The sequence below is a fragment of the Prionailurus viverrinus genome, chromosome F1 (genome assembly GCF_022837055.1).
Source record: "Prionailurus viverrinus isolate Anna chromosome F1, UM_Priviv_1.0, whole genome shotgun sequence".
Lineage (NCBI taxonomy): Eukaryota > Metazoa > Chordata > Mammalia > Carnivora > Felidae > Prionailurus > Prionailurus viverrinus.
Genome location: NC_062577.1, coordinates 2,025,932 through 2,043,207, shown reverse-complemented (window position 1 = coordinate 2,043,207; position 17,276 = coordinate 2,025,932). Strand labels below are relative to the sequence as shown.

Genomic DNA, 17,276 nt, shown 5'->3' with positions numbered 1-17,276 from the left:
CAGGGTGACAGTTTCCAGCACTTTAGAAATGTTGCTGCACAGTCTTTTCACCTGTACGATTTCCAACAAGAAATTTGCCATCGTCCTTGTCTTTGGTCCTTTATATATAATCTGCTTTCCTCCCCTGACTGTTTTTAAGGTTTTTCTCCTTATCACCGGTTTTGAGCAGTTTGATTATGATGCACTTCAGTATAGTTTTCTTCATGTGTCTTGTGATTGGGGCTCATGGAGCTTCTTGGATCTGTGGGTTTATAGTTTTCATCAAATTTGGGGAGGTTTTGGCCATTATTTCTTAAAATATTTTACCTGTGCCCCCTTCTGTGTCTTCTCCTTTGGAGACTCCAATGATATACCTATTAGAACACTTAAAATTGTCCTACAGCTCTTTTTTCTAAGATTTTGTTTTTATTTTTAAATTTTCTCTCTGTTTCATTTTGGAGAGTTTCAGTTACTTTATCTTCAAATCTATAAGTCCTTCTGTAATGTCTAATCTGCCATTTAATTCAGTGTATTTTTCAGCTCACACATTGTAGTTTTCAACTCCGCACAGATGCAGTTTATGTCTTGTTTAATATATCCCGCATCTCTACTCAACTTTTTAAACAGTTGAAACCCTGCCATAACTGTTTTGATGTCCTTCACTGTCAATTCTAATGTCTCTACCAGTCGGTTCTTCTTGGTTTCAATTATTCCTTCATTATGAGTCTCATTTTCTTGCTCCGTTGCATGCCTGCTTATTTTTGATAGATTCTGGACATTTTGCATTTTGTAAATGTCCTTAAGCATCGTTTTGGGATGTAGTTATTTGTAAACAGGTAGACCCTTTCTGGTCTTGCTTTTAAGATTTGGTACGTGGGACCTGGTTACTGCTTATCTGGGGCTAAGCGTTCCCCACTAGTGAAGTGAGACTCTCCTGGGTCCCCCACCTGGGGCCTGTGAATCTTGAGACTTCCAGTCTGGCTGTTGGGAACAGGCACTATTCCTGGCCTCGTGTGAGTGCCATGTGCTATTACCTCCAATCTTTTCAGGTGGTTAGCTCTCCAGCCACGTGATTCCCTCACATGCCTGTGCTGACCAATACTCAGTTCGGTATTTGAGGGAGGACCCCTGCAGACCCCAAGTTCCCTTCTCTCCAGTACTCTGTGCTTCCAGCAGTTGCCACATTGGTCTCCCTGGACTCTCGCTCCTTCTCCTTGACGGAGGTAGTCTACCACATTCCGCCCGAGTACCCTGTCCCTGGGGCACAGCCTGGAAACACTCTCAAGGCAGTAAGCTGGGACACAGGTAGTGCTCCCTTGTTTGTTTCCCTCCTCCCAGGGATCACTGGCCTTTACTTCCTAATGTCTGGTGTCTTACAAACAGTTGTGTTATACATTTTGTTTGTTTTTATGTAAGGCGATCAGTCTGGTCCCTGTTACTTCACCTATGCCAGAAGCAATGAGCAAGTTGCTTAACTTCTCTGAACTTCTGCTTTCTCACTTATATATATACACATATAATATAATATAATATAATATAATATAATATAATATATATTATGTTTATAGCTTACTTATTTCTTTTCAGAGAGAGAGAGGGCAAGCAAGTATGAGCGGGGTAGGAGGAGAGAGAGAGGAAGAGAGAATTACAAGCTCTGCACTGACATAGCACAGAGCCCAATGTGGGGCTCGAACTCAAGAACCTGTGAAATCATGACCTGAGATGACATTAAGAGTCAGACGCTTAACTGGCTGAGCCATCCAGGCGCCCCTTTCTCATCTATGTTTTAAAAAGGACAAGAGTCTTCAGTGTATGGTTTTGGTGTGGGAACTGAATGAGACCGATGTTTGTACCGCACCCGGCACTTGGCAGATACTCAGGAAATACTGGGGTCTTTCCCTGTCTCTGTGCCTTGTTGTTACTTCTTCCTGATTTTACCCCGGGTTATCAGCCCGATTCCTGGCTGAGCTTTAGGTCAGGGTCTTCATACTGATCAACCAAAGCACGTGATCCCTCCTGGGCTATTTAGATGCTATTCGGTCAGTTTCAGAGCTCTGCTATCCAGAGGACATGTAGGTGAAACCTTATTGTCGTCTTACTGGACGTTCGCCTTCTCTGAAATCTCCAGTGCAACCTACCAGAATTATTCACTTGTCACAGGAGGAATGTCAGTAGGTTTTAGGTCAGCGATGTGTGGCGGGCACAATTTAAGAGGACCACGCTATTTGCAACCTAGCTGGATTTTGTTGGGGTTTCCTGCTAAGTCGCAGACATCGACCTGTTGCTTCTCCTTTTCTTTTTCCCTCTGAGTTCCCAAAGAGCTCGGGCGCTTACCAGACGAGTGTTTGCCAGACAGAACCTAACCATTTTTCTCTTCTCTTGTCTCGTGTCAGTGTCTGGAGGCCGCAGCCGCCTGCACCTCATTGATCTCGGCAGCTGTGTGAAAGCTCTTAGCAAGAATCGGGAAGGAGGATCAGGGCTATGCCTCTCGCTGTCTGCGCTGGGCAACGTCATCCTGGCTCTTGTCAACGGCAGCAAACACATCCCTTACAAGTAAGTGACCTTCTGCTGGATGAATGGAATGGGGTCAGCATGGTGCCAGGGCTGGGTGTGGGACTCTTGGTCCAGTGACCTCTCGGGAGAGGCACACTACAGCCCGACCGTCTCGGTGGACCACATTGTCAGCTCAGTGCCCAATCCAGCCTTTGCTAACGAGTGCGTATCGCATCATCTTCCAAATTCAGAAGCTGTGAAAATACTTAAATTACTCTAATCCTGACAATCAAGTCAGATAATCGGGAACTGTCTCAGTTGGGGTCTCTGATCACAATGGCCATGGCTAGATTATGGCCACCATCACACAGATGCCTCAGAGTGATGAAAGCAAAGGGCAGAAGATTGAACTACCCTTCCCTTCGGAGTAGGGCTATCATATCTAACCAATAACAATACAGGATTCCCAGGAAAATTTGAATTTGAGATAAAAAACAAATAATTTTTTAGTGTAAGTGTGCCCCCCCCAGTAATGCATGCAAAGCCTGTATTTTTATCTGGTAGCCCTACGTAGGAGAGCTCCTAAAGCTTGGGGAATTGCCACCCACCCCCCATGCAAATGTTGACTCCACTTCCAAGATCCTTTCCCTCTTCCCATTATGCTCCACGAGGAGGAAATTAGAGCCTCTCCTATGTCTGGAATAGCCAAAGACTGGCCATGTCCCCTGTGCCCATATATGATCCAACCCTGGAGCTACCTGTCACCACTGTCACCCAATTCAGCCTTGCCCTTGGACAACATGGCGATGGTGGTGGGCGCTCTCTGCCTGTTCGGGCCCCCGCCAGGGTCCAGCTGCTTCTCTCACTGCCGTCTGAACCTTCACTCACCATAAACTGATGGTTCTGGATGAACTCTTACCTGCGTCACAAGGATACAAGCCTCAGAATGGTATGCGTGTGCAAGTTTTTTTGTAAAATTGAGAACGCTGTGGCCAATAATTAACGACAATCATCTGGTTGAGCCTACCCTCATCTACTTAATGGAAATAACGCCTACAGAGTTGCCATGAGGATTAAGCAAATGTATGTGAATCATTTTTTTTTTTTAATCTGTAAAATCATGCGTAATGTAAGTCACTGTTGTGTGGGAGGAAAAAGGTAAGTCAAGCCATTTGTTCGACAACGAGTGAGATTCGGGATGAGTCCTCGTGTCTTCCTTCTTCTCTGCCCTAAAGTGATGTCGGCACCATGATTTAATTCTGCACCTGGGGGACCATTCGTAGACTGACTTTAGGAGTTTAAGTAGCAGGTATAATCCAGTCTGTCTCAACTCCCTGAAATTTGGAAACCTGGTGGGATAAACCCAGAAATGGTTTTCGCAGCCCTTGTGAGGACCATTTTCCCTGAGAAAAAAATTTCAAGTTGAAGGTTTATAAAGTTTCATTTGGTGTCACTTCTGCAGTTGAATAAACTTGACTTGTAATGACAAGAAAAGAAAGAGTGGGGACACCTGGGTGGCTCAGTCGGTTAAGCATCCAACTTTGGCTCAGGTCATGATTTCACGGTTCTTGAGTTCGGGCCCTGAGTCGGGCTCTGTGCTGACATCTCAGAGCCTGGAGCCTGCTTTGGATTCTGGGTCTCCCTCTCTCTGCCCCTTCCCACTCATTCTCTGTCTCTCTCTCTCTCAAAAATAAATAAATATTAAAAAAAAAAAAAGATGGGGCACCTGGGTGGCTCAGTCGGTTAAGCGTCCAGCTTTGGCTCAGGTCATGATCTCGTGGTCTGTGGGTTCGAGCCCCGCGTCCCGCTCTGTGCTGACGGCTCGGAACCTGGAGCCTGCTTTGGATTCTGCGTCTCCTTCTCGCTCTGCCCCTCCCCCAGTTGCACTCTGTCTCTAATAGTAAATAAACATTTAAAAGAATTTTTTAAAAAAGAAAGGCAGGAAGGAAGGGATGGACAGAGGGAGAGAAAAGGGTAAAAATAAAGGTCTGGACTGGTACTATCCGTGTTGCAGACCTGAGAAAGAAAGGGTGGGTACTGGCCTCAGTTGCCTTCCCTGTCCACACAAAGGGAAACATGTCTATTAAGGTGATAATAGATCATGATGTAAGTAAAATCCAAAACACCATCTTATGCGGTCACTGATTACATATTTTACTTCTGTATCTCTCACGTCAGTTCTGTCGAGTCACATGCTTTTAGGATTTCAGTAAGTATTTGTTGAAATAGTGGGTGTAAGCAGGGAAATCACTTCTACTTCAGATAAAGTAACTTCCCGTTGGTTAAAGTTAATTCTATTGTAAACATGTAGGGGAAACATCAAGGATTGTGTTTATTAATCGCTCAAGGGCACTTGTTCAATTAAACGTAAGGTAACACGGGGCAGTCTCCCTGACCAGCCGCCTGCCCCCTTGGGAGGGCTGACAGAGTATGAAACCTCCACCCCCTTCCCTGCAGACATGTGTCTGCTTCCGTTCCCGTTTTCTTCCTTCCATGCTAGCTGTGTGGGAGTGATGATTACGTTGTTCGGGCGTCTGAAGTAAGCACAGACTCAACATAAATTCAGTGTCTGCTCGAGACCTAGAGTGGTCCCACCGTGGGGACCCTCCTGGAGATGGGGTGCTGGGAAACGTGGTGGCCGAGCTGTCAGGCCAGCTCCATCCTTCCCCAAACCCTCATCTGCCCGTGACTTGTCCCACCCAGTCCTACCATCCCCCTACTCCTTCAGGCCCATCTTAGAGTAAGAGCCTAAAAAGACCCTTGCTGTAATAGTGTCTCTGTCTCAGCCACAGCACACGTTCAGTATATGGCATCTGCAAATCACATTTGCAAGGCGATTCATCAACCAGAAACTATCCTGTTTCAAGGTACGGGAAAAGAAGGCAAAGATTTACTCAGATCTCCCAGCCAGTCGGCGGTGGGGGGGGGTGGGGGGGCCGACTGCATCACTTTTTAGGGCTCAGGGACCTTGGTTCTGAGCCCAAGCTGCCCATCCGTCCTCTCCCCCAGCCTCATCAGGCTCTGTAATATATTAGCTGCCTTTGCTCCGCACAGCATGGGGCGCTCAGCACAGCGGGAGGGCCCAGATTTCCTTTATCAATTCAGTCAAGGCTCTAAAGCCACATTCTGCAGCATTTTGTTAGCATACTAAACACCTTTCTGCAGTCAGCCTCATCTTTGCGAGAGAGGGAGGGAGGGGAGGTTGCCTGCCCTTCTGGTTTTCTCTCTTTCTTGCTCACAGCAAAAAGCAGAAACCCAAACTCCGCATTCGGCACCCGTCTGCAACACACGCACAGCAACCCGGTACCTCGTCGTTTGTCACCCTAGACAACTCTACGCTTGGAACCTGCATTACTTGTGTTTGCTTCTGGGAAATTAACCGAAATGTGCACAGTGGGGATATAGCCTGTCCTCGTTTGTTGTCATCCCTGTATCAGATGATTTGTCATGTGAGCGAGCTGGAATGTGAGTTTGGATGCATTACCCATCCCAGGCGCTCCCGTGGGCACCTTAGGTGTGCCCCGGATGGTTTTGACTTTGCAAATGATATTGCCTTTGTAGATGTCAGAACGGCGCGCAGCGGGTTCCCAGCCTCAGCCGTTAACACGGCACAGGCCTGCTGGCCACCCCAAGTGCTATAAATCAACCCTAAGTGGTGACGCCATTCAGAAAAGCATGCAGGGAAGGCAGGGAGAGGCCAGCAGCTCCAGACCCCTATTCAGTTCTGCACAGATTCCTCCCTAACTTTGGGGGACTCTCGTCTCAGGAAATCTGTTGTAGTCTGAGCATTTTGACGATGCATTTGCAAGTTTTCTCCCCATGGTCGTTGCAGCTGTCTTGGGCACCAAGGTCATAGGGGTCTTCCCATTTGGTAGATGAGAAAACATAGGCAGAGGCGTTGAAACGAATTCCCCTGCCAAAGCCAATATTGCAGACACACACCTCTGGATTTGGCCCCCAGAAGGGCGACCACACAGATCTGTGGATCTGTCAGTGTGAACTTGGCTTTGGCTAAAGCATTATTACGTCCCAGCTGATCTGTAGGGCCAGTCTTTCCAGAGACTTGGAAATTCTTTTTTTTTTTTTTTTAATTCTTTTTAAATGTTTGTTTATTTTTGAGAGTGAGAGAGACAGCGCATGAGCAGGGGAGGGACAGAGAGACAGAGGGAGACACAGAATCTGAAGCAGCTCTAGGCTCCGAGCTGTCAGCACAGAGCCCGATGCGGGGCTCGAACTCGTGAACTGTGAGATCACAGCCTGAACCGAATTGATGCTTAACCTACTGAGCCACCCAGGCGCTCCGAGACTTGGGAATTCTGACCACCACCCAGTGTCTCAAAATAGAATTTTTGGTCCCTTTTAGATGTGGTCCTGTGAGGGGTACAAACCCTTAGGAAGCTTACCCGCCACACAGCTCTGCTTCAAGCCCTGAAGCGCCCACCTTCATCCTCAATTGTTACCCCGTTTGGAGAAGTAATTATGTAATAGGCCGAATGTCTATTTGTGTCTTAGCCAACAAGATGCTTGTACTGTGTTTCCAGACACGAGGTGTTTTATAATATCTTGGTTTCCATTCAATACAAGAGGTCACGGAACATCTTCTGTGACTCCCTCACGTTGCACGTGAGACTCTCTTCTGAGTCCGCTCGAGACCCGGCTCTGCGTTACGATCCCGGGAAAGAAGTGATGCCCGATGCCTTTCTTCAACGGGTTTGGCCTGTGGTTCAGGCCAAGACTTCCTCGTGGTTTCTCCGCATCGCTCACCGACGCGTCTAGGGCTCAGGCGTCACCAAGCCTCCCCCTTCTCTGTGGTAAAGCTGCTGGGAGAGGCGGGAGGAGCCTGAGGCAGGCGTTACCAGCTTCCGAATGCAAGGACCACAGGGGCCTCCACTCCACACAAGCAGTAAGGAGCCCGCCATCAGGGTCTGGAATGGGAGCACTTTTCCTCAAAGGCCCCGGTGAGGTCAGGAACCAAGGTCATTACTCAGAACGTGGCAGCGTTTGAGCAGTTCATTCAGGCCAATGAGCAGCCCTTGGAAGCTTACATTCCAGTCAGTGACTTGTGGAGAAATGACGTTTTGTACACAGAGACAGCTTTTCCAAAATGCCCACACCTCTTGGCTGAAATTCATAAGGCCTTTCCAGGACATGCATCCCTGACGGAGATGCTTTGAGAGAGATTCCCTCCGAGTGGCCGTTTAGAGGGTCTCCACTTGCCCCAAACTGGAGGCCCACTCGGTGTCTGGGAGGGGGAAGGGGCCACGGGTTGATATTAATTAGTACAATACTATTTCCCCTGGTGACCCAGGAGACGAAAGTTTGTTCGAATAGATATTATTTACGCTTAATATACAACTAAACAGATATTTTCCAGGAAAAATGCAAAGGAATATAGCAATGCTCGACATTTGCTGAAGATCGCGCTTAACGGAAACTCTGTAAGAATCTTTGCGCACGCGCATGTGTGAGGTGTAAGAGACACATGCATATTTAGCAACCTTTAGAAGTACATTAATGCTGTATTATCTCCTCCTGATTTACAGGGAGAACATCAATTTAGAACTATTTGCACAAACTCCGGGTACTGGTTTATAGCATTCCCTGTTTAGAAATAAAATAACCAAAGTCTCGGGTTGCCAGGCAACCGTGGCAATGATAATTCTTAGTATTGCCGCTTCAAAAATATTCATTTTTATACATTTTAACGACTGTTAGGATGCAGAGAAAGTGAGTTCAGAAAATCACCGGGACACAGAGGCGCGCCCCCCCACCCCTGTCCCTTTATGAGATTTTCAGTCTTCTTTCTTTTGTTCTTCCTCCTAGCTCCATCTATGTCCCTGGCCAGTGGTGTCTTCATATTTAATTATGAACATTTCCAGAGATTGATACCCTCTTCTTAAGAGTTTCGGCAGCAGCCGCCAGTAAATGAGGTTAATGACCTCCAGGTTGTTCCAGAACCACACAAATCACTCAGGGAGAAATGAGACTGTCTGGGAATCGGGGTCGCAAGCCCCGGGTTCAGGCATGGGTCCCTTCTCCTCTGGTTAGGCACACAAATTCTGCGTGTCCTCCTTTTGGTCCTCCAGGGGGCCACTTTTGGCCCCCTCACGGAGCCTCAGGGATCTAGGCCCCCGACTCAGTTGCCATCTCTAAGCAGCAAGGCCACAGTCTACTTTTTCTTTGTCAACCGTGGCTCATCCCCGCAGGATAATAGGCCATGTGGTTGGAGGGCTGGGTAGAAATTAGGAGATGACTTCATTTCCCTCTTGGCTTTTCAAGAAGTTTCCTTCCTTTCTGAGATTACTAACGAAACTCTCTTCCCTCCAGATTCTGAACCAGCTGGCAAATATGTACAAGAGTATGATTGGGAGTTAGACCCTCTGTGCTGAATCTTAGCATAGGGCAGGGGGGGCTTCTGTCCCTCCATGAGCCAGACACCCAGACTCACGAATGGGCAGAATCAGGTCAGCAGGGCGGTCACTTACCTGGGCAGCCACATGACTCAAGTGCAGGAGGGAACGTGTGACTTGCAGAGAGGGAGACGGACAGACAGACAGCGTTGGGGTTGTTCCTGCCCAGGGTCACACTTACCAGGCTCACCAGCCAGACCCCTTGCCTGCCGTGGGAAGAAGTGAATAAGAGGAACGTGGGAACGTTTTCCTCGATCTTTCCAAGGGGACAGAGGTTCCTAATTTGTGGACTTGCTGGGTCATAGGGAGAAGAAGAGAATAGTTTCCAATACCTATCTTCTGATTTTCCTGCAACATCCCAGGTAGCTAGCGCGGTGCACGGATGAGCTCTGAATGAGGCTCGTTTCATGCCGTGAGCATAATGACAGTTCACAGTCATTGTCTTACTGTACATCAGGAACTGCTCCAAAGGCCTGATGGGCGTTTAATTCTGCCGACAGCCTTATGACATGGATGCTATCGCGGTCACACTGCTATTGCAGATGGGGAAGCTGAGACAAGAGGGGTGAGTTAACTTGTCCATGTTGACGCGGCCGGTAGGTGACAGACTGTTTCACTGCCCCCCAGTGAATCACCACTTCCTAACACAGTGTCCACGGTGCTGTGCCGCTGCGTCGGTAACTGCTGGAATCACAGATGAGGTAAGACAGTGGATCTGTTGCAGAGCTCAGGCGTGTGTCGTGGGTTGGAAGTAAGGACGTAGTTCCAGGGGGTGGGACCAGCTGTTAAGTGGAGGGTCCGTCTCCAGGCCTCTGCTTGGCCGGGATGGCTAGGCCGGGGCTGGCTGACTTCAAGAGACCCGTGGCGGTGGGGAGAGGGGAATAGGGAGGGTAGGGAAGGGAAGCCAGGCCACTGAACCAAAATCAGAACTACCAGATAAGAATGTTGGAATGAATGAGACCCTCATCACTCAGAAGCCGTGTGCAGGAGCCGGGCCAGAAGAGAGCAGGGCTCAACTTGACCTCCTCAAATGGCCATCAGTGGAACCCGACGGTCTAAACCCTGTATTCTGATCTCTGCAGAATCTCACCGGGCCTTTTCCTTTCTTAATTTCTTCAGTCTTGCTCGTGTAAGAGCCTGTTGGTGGAGCCTTTTCACATGCCCATTAATGGGAAAAGCTGCAGATTCTGTGATGCTCTCTTAGGCTGTGGGACCCCCGGGACCCCCACACTGCCCTCCCGCCTTATTGGGTGGGCTCCAGCATGAGAAGAATGACCATGTCCCATGCTGGGGGCGGCCTGCTGACAAGACAGAACTTCTGGCCCTCTCTAGTTTCTAGGCGGTGCACAGAGGCATCTCTGAGTCGGAAGATTCCTGTCAGAATAGGAGAGGTTATCACCTGGCCTGTGTCTTCAAGTTTTGCCAAGGACAAGAAAGGCAAGGGAAGAGTAGGCTGGAGGTGACAGTGACGGTAAGCTGTCACGGCACGAGATAATGAGCTTCCTGAAACACCAGGCTAATAATAACGGCTTTGGGGATTTCCACAGTTGGCGGCTGAGGGAGTCAGTCTATCTACCGGAATTTGAGAAGTTTCTTCAGACTCGACTCCCTAAGAAATATGCAGTCAAGTACTTGTGGTTTCTAAGAGATGGTCTACAACATGGGCTGGGGAGCCGAGGCAGAGCTGAGACAGGGGAGCCCCTGGTGCGGGTCTCCTTCACCCGCTCCCCTGCCCTCGGGCCCCCTCCCCTACCTCTGGCGGTCACCGACCTGTTCTCTGTACCCGAGTTCAAATTTTTAAAGTCCACATGTAATTAAGATCAGACAGTATTGGCCTTTCTGCGTCTGGCTTCTTTTACTTCGTATAACACCCTCGAGACACATCCACGCTGTCACTGGTGACAGGATGTAACTTTTTAATGGCCGAATAATATTCCACCGTGCGCCTATGTGTGTGTGATCTTCATCCGTGGGTAGACACTGGGCACTGTCTTCTCTTCCTGGATTCTCAAGGGCCAAATGGATTGTAAGTACCTCTTGTTCACATGGAGAGCTCGTGAATTTATTCAACAAGACTCTGGGTGCCTAGTAGGTAGATAGGGTTGCCGCCTGATCCATTGAATTAAGGAAGTGAATGGCTGTACCTCAATGGTAGACTTTCCTCAATGGGTTCACAGAGCCTGCAGGTGCATGGAGAGGTCGGGGTCAGATGTTGCTGTGCCCTCAATTGTATCTGTGTTATACCCCACTCACCAGGGTGTGAGTCAGATATTTAAAGATACAAACCTTTCATATAACATAGCCTTTAAATATAAGCCAAGTACTTTTGGTTCTCAGCCAGAGACCACGATGTGTTCCAACACTGAAGCAAAACGTGACCATATGGGATTTCGTGAGAGAAGGGTTTTCTTCCAAAGAGATTTTCAAGACTAAGGCTGATGATCTAACTTTCACCTTACACTTTCGATCCCAAGTGACCCATAGAGTTTAACTCCATTAATCATGGAACTCAGTGCTGTTTTGATCAGTAAGGTGGATTCTGATCTCTTCCAAGAGGACCTGGCTGGCGGTTTTCAGGGACTGATTTTATCGTAAGTGGGATAGAGGCCACCACGCATAGAGGAAAGAATTTGAGGAATACATAGCAGAGTATCTGGAAGTTCTTTTATCCACTTGGTCCTTCACTCCATTCATTGAAAAATATTTATTGGACCCCTACAATATGCAGGGCACTAGGGATATAACAGAAGAACACGGATGATCTCCACTCTTGGACAATTTATAGTCTAGTGGAGATACAGACATGGACTGCCAGGTCTGACACCTGATGGTACGTGGGCACTGGTGCTCAACCACCACCGAATCAGAAGGATGGTAGAAAAGGCTGTGTGGGCAGACGTGGTGACTCGGAAACCCTCTGCTCATCTCCAGCCTTGTTTCATTCTCTTACACGTCAGATTTGTCAGGTTTTCCGCTGCCCATCCTTTAGACGCCTGAGCCACTCACAGCTGCCCTGTCCTTCACCACCATGGTGTCGTATCTCCTGACACAAAGCATGATAAACGGCTGAGCCAAACGCAAGACTCCGAATCTGCCGCTAATTGTTACCTTTAATGATAACTAATCATCTTACCACCAGTCATGCTGCTCCCGGGAGAAAACAGCTCAAGTGTGTTTGTATGGGGGGGGGGGGGGGCTCCAGGTTTATTCGGGGCCAGTGCACAGAGCACTGCAGATGCCCTTGGACACCCAGAGGGTGCCGTGATCACTCAAGGATGGCCAGATTTAGGCACAATTAGGCATTAGAAGGGATGGGGCATACAAATGAGTTGAGGCTTAATTCATTAAGAAACTGTCTTGAACGTTAATAGAGCTTCAATCAGAGTATCCAACCATAAATTCTCACCTGTTCCACAGCCAAACAGGTTCAGGCTCGACTGAGCATTAATAGATTTTTTTTTTTTTTGGTCCATGCAAATGAGGTGATAATTCAGTTCATGTGTAATTGAACAATTTTCAAATAGTTATGTTCACGGAGCAGTTAAGTTGTATCAAACTGTCTAACGTACCAGTGAGTCTTTAACTAAAACAGAGCTGAGTTTCATTTTGATATACTAAAGAGAGACCTGGAGAAATAGAGATGGTTCTAGTAAATTTGTTAATAGTTTGAAGGATAGTTGACTTTAAAAGGCTTTACAGTATTCAGTCGTGTTCAGTGACCTCCTTCACTCAGGACCCATGGAGGTTGTTGTTTTTGAGTGTTGAGAGTATTTCTATGTAGTTCTTAGAACAAAGTGCATTACACTACACCCTTCGCCAGGGGAAAATGCCACACAGTTTCCTTCTGAGGATTCTTTTGGGGAAAGCAGAGGAGACCAGGTTCCTGGCCCTCCACACGGCTGCCAGAATGCCAATTTAAAAGGCAAATCTAGGGGCACCTGGGGGGCTCAGTTGGTTAAGCATCTGACTTCGGCTTTGGTCATGCTCTCACGGCTCATGGGTTCGAGCCCCGCATCAGACTCTGTGCTGACAGCTCAGAGCCTGGATCATGCTTTGAATTCTCTCTGTCTCTGTCTCTCTCTCTCTCTCTTTCTCTCTCTCTGCCCTTCCCCCCTCCCTCAAAGGTAAATGAGCATTTAAAAAAATTAAAAGGCAAATCTGATGTCACCCCTTGTTTAAATCCTGCAGTGGCTTCTTGTTGGCTACAGCATAGAGTTCAAACCCTTTTATGGCCTGTGAAGCTCTTCATAATTGGGCTCACAACCACTTTTCTGATCACAAAAACCATGTACAGCCTCGTGAAACTCCCCCACACCCTCTCACAGCCCCATGTTTTGTAGATGCTATTTTTTTCTGCCTACAAATGGCCTTGATCGTTCATCTGTTCTTTCATTCATTTACTCATTCATTCATTCATCGAATGATTATCAGAAACATGCTAAATTCCATACTGCCTTGGATCTCCTTCTTCGTTTAGACAGTTTCTGCTTCTGTTACATGTTTCCAATGTGGAATCTGCCATAAATATAGATATAGAAACACATCTGCCCAGTCTACAAAATAACACATCAAACACCCGTGTGACCACCACCCAGGTTAGGAAATAGAACATTTGGAAGACCTCTGTGCTCCTCTGTGAGGACATAGCCCTCCCGCCCTTCCCGGAGGTGGCCACCGTGCTGAATTTTGTGTTTACAGTCCCCGAATTTGCCTTATCCTTTTACCAGGTAAATTTGTGTCCGTGGTTCTGTCTGATTTTGACCTTTACATGAATGGAATCATGCTCTCTTCTTGGCTCTTCTGTAACTTCCTCTTTTCAACCAAGATTTCATTTCTGACACCCACACTGATGTGTGCCACTATTGTTTATTGATTTTCCTTGATGTATGATGTTTCTGTTGTTTGGGGCATATCACAGGGTATTGGTTCTTCTGTTGATGGATTTCCAAGAGACTTTAAAAAGTTGATTGTTGAATTTTGTCTAACCCATTTCTGCATCTAATGAGATGCTCGTGTGGCTTTTCCTTCTTTAATCCTTTAATACGGTAAATTACATTAATCCATTTTTTAATATGAAATATCTTTGCATCCCCTTCCTGCTTATTCTTCAAGGCTTGCCTCAAATATTGTCTCCTCTTTGAAGCCTTGTCTGATCTCCTTTCCTCCCTCCTGCTCCTTTGTTCCAGAAAAGTTGTTTCGCTCCTGTAATCCCCTGTGGCATTCTGAAGGTATTGTATTATAGGCCCTGATGTTATATTTTAATTATTCGTTTGCATACTCAGCTCTCCTATCACATGAGCTCATCAAGAAAATGAGTCTTTTTTTTTCCCAGGTTCCTTATTATCTTTGCACTAGTTTGCGTTAAATCAACCTGATTGAAACCCTGATTTTTTTTTTAATTGAAATATGGTTGACACACAACATTACATTAGTTTCAGGTGTGCGACATGGTCCTTCAACAAGTCTGTACGTTAGGCTGTGCTCACCCCAAGTGTAGCTGCCGTCCCTGTTTCAATACCATTGACTGTGTGCCGTGTGCCCTACCTTTCATCTCCATGACTTACTCCTTCCATAACCGGAAGCCTGTGTCTCCCCCTCCCCTTCCCCCGCTTTGCCCATCCCCGCAGCCTCTCCCCTCTGACAACCGGAAGAAGTTTGTTCTCAGCATTTGTAGCTCTTTTTCTGCTTTTATTTGTTATGTTTTAGATGCCACGGAGAAGGAAAATCCTATGGTAATTGTCTTTCTCTGTCTGGCTTATTTCACTTAGCCTAATGAATGCCCTTGGGGTCCATCGATGTTGCTGTAAATGGCAAGATTTCATTCTTTTTTTATGGCGGAGGAATATCCCATTGTGTGTATATTCCACATCTTCTTTACCCATTCATCTGTTGTTGTTATGGAAGCACTTGGGTTGCTTCCATATCTTGACTATTGTAAATAGCCAATAAACGTAGGGGTGCATATATCTTTTCAAGGTAATGGGCTTTTTCCTTTGGGTAGATACCCAGTTGTGGAATTACTAGAACGAATGGCATTTCTATTCTTAAATTTTTCAGGCATGTTTTCCCCACAGTGGCTGCACTAGTTTGCATTCCCACCGTCAGAGGGTTTCTCCACATCCTCGCCAACACTTCGTCGTTGCTCGTCTTTTTGATTCTAGCCATTCTGACTAGTGTGAGGTCGTTATCTCGTGATTTTGATTTGCGTTTCCCTGATGATGACTGACGTTGAGCATCTTTTCATGTGTCGGCCATCTGTTTGCCTTTTCTGGAAAAAATGTCTATCCGGGTGCTCTGCCTGTTTTTTAATCGGATTATTTGGGGGCTTTTTGGTGTTGGGTTGTGTAAGTTCTTTATATATTTTGGATATTAAGCCCTTATCTGACATGTCATTTGCAAATATCCTCTCCTATTCAGTAAGTTGCCTTAAAATTTTGTCGGTGGTTTCCTTTGCTCTGCAAAAGTTTCTTATTTTGATATAGTCTCAACAGTTTGTTTTTAATGTTTTTGTTTCCCAACACCATTTATTGAAGAGACTGCATTTTCCCCATTGGGTGTTCTGGCCTCCTTTGTCATAGATTAATTGACCATATAATTGTGGGTTTATTTCTAGGTTTTCTGTTCTGTTCTGCGGATCTGTGTGTCTGTTTTTGTGCCAGTACCATACTGTTTGGATCACCACAGCTTTGTAGTACAGCTTGAAATCCGGGACAGTAATGCCTCCAGCTTTGTTCTTTCTCAAGGTTGCTTCAGCTGTTCAGGGTCTTTTGTGGTTCCATACACATTTTAGGATTGTTTGTTCTAGCTCTGTGAAGAACGCTGTTGGTGTTTCGATAGGGATCGCATCGAATCTGTAGACCGCCTTGGGCAGCGTGGGCATTTTCACAATATTTGCTCTTCTAATCCATGAGCACGGAATGTCTTTCATTTGTGTCATCTTTAGTTTCTTTTATCGGTGTTTTATAGTTTTCTGAGTACAACAGGTCTTCCGCCTGTTCAGTTTGGTGCAATTGTCAATGGGATGTTTTTTCTTCTCTGTATGTTACTTCATTCTTAGCATATAGAAATACAACCGATTTCTGTATGTAAATTTTGTATCCCTCAGCTTTACTGAATTCATTAATTACTTCTAATAGTTTTTGGGTGGAGGCTTTAGAGGAACCCTACTTCTTTAGTAGCAGATAGGAGTCAGGCTTCTGCCTTCAACTTTTGGGTGGCCCTGCCTCACTAACCTGGAAGACGCTTTTGGGCCTCCAGACTTGCTTTGAGGCCATCAGAACTGAATTCTCAGGGATGCCTGTCGGGGGCTCAGTCAGTTTAGGGTCTGACTCTTGATTTCATCTCAGGTCATGATCTTGTGGTTTATGAGTTCAAACCCCACATGTCGGGCTTTGTGCTGACAGCATGTGGAGCCTGCTTGGAATTCTCTCTCTCGCCTCTCTTTCTGCCCTCTCCCCTGCTCATCGGTGTGCTTTTCTCTCTCTCTAAAAATAAGTAGATAAACTTAAAGAACATTTTTAACAAAGAACCCCGTTCTCGGCTAGCACAAAGTGTGTCTTTTCGTAGTGATACTAGCTGTATAGGAGGTGGAGAGGCATTGAAGCTACGACCTACCTTCTCGAATCAAATATAGAGAAAAAATAGATTCACTCTGCCAGGTTTACTGTGGCAATTTGTCAAGCATCTGTGATGTATAAACTACTATTCTGAGCATTAGGGCTGATGCACAGAGCTTAGAGACCAGGAGGACAGAAGAAACCAGTACTCGGTTTGAAGACAAGAGATGAGAGTTAAAAGTCACATTGTAGAGTATGTTCAAAGAAGTAGAAAGGGCCAGTATGTCACCTGTGAATATGTTCCCTCTAGCAGTAATAAATCATGACAATAATAAATATCCTATACAATACAGATGCTTACTGTTATAACTCTCCGAGTGTCTGGACTTTGGTAGAAGCAAACGTGTCTTAGAGTCCATTCAAGAGTTTCAGTTACTCAAGCAAACTCTTTCTTTGCAATAGGGATTTATGGCGTGGCTTCGGGATTGGTGCCCTAATGATCTAAGTTTAGGGACGTTCCAGGAATGCGTTGGAACGCTAAAGAAAGGCTGTCCCTGTGCCCAGCTAATATCCCCAGATTTGGGAATAGCGGCGCTTTATTTGACAATGGTATAAATTTTAAGCTACATCTAGAAGACCGTGTACTCTGGTGTCAAGAAGGACAGGCCACGTGTGGATGGGGCTTCACCCGCTCTTGTGATTAACTTTCGGCAGTGGGCGGAGTGGTAGTCTCTCCCGGGTAAGGCCCAGGAAAGTGCCTGCAGGCCCTTCCCGTTTCTGGGTCGCTGAGCCTCCACCCACCACAGGAAAGGACAAATCCACAGCCCAGAGCCTTCCC

The 17,276-nt window shown here is 46.6% G+C and overlaps 1 protein-coding gene across 2 annotated transcripts in view; it reads left to right on the top strand.

Annotated features, from left to right (window-relative positions):
* KIF26B (kinesin family member 26B) overlaps positions 1-17,276 on the top strand; it is a 474,080-nt gene that overhangs the window by 411,301 nt on the left and 45,503 nt on the right. For both annotated transcript variants that reach the window (XM_047840985.1, XM_047840984.1), the window contains one exon: positions 2,373-2,532. In XM_047840985.1, coding sequence (XP_047696941.1) covers positions 2,373-2,532 — 160 coding nt within the window. The remainder of the gene's footprint in view (positions 1-2,372; positions 2,533-17,276) is intronic.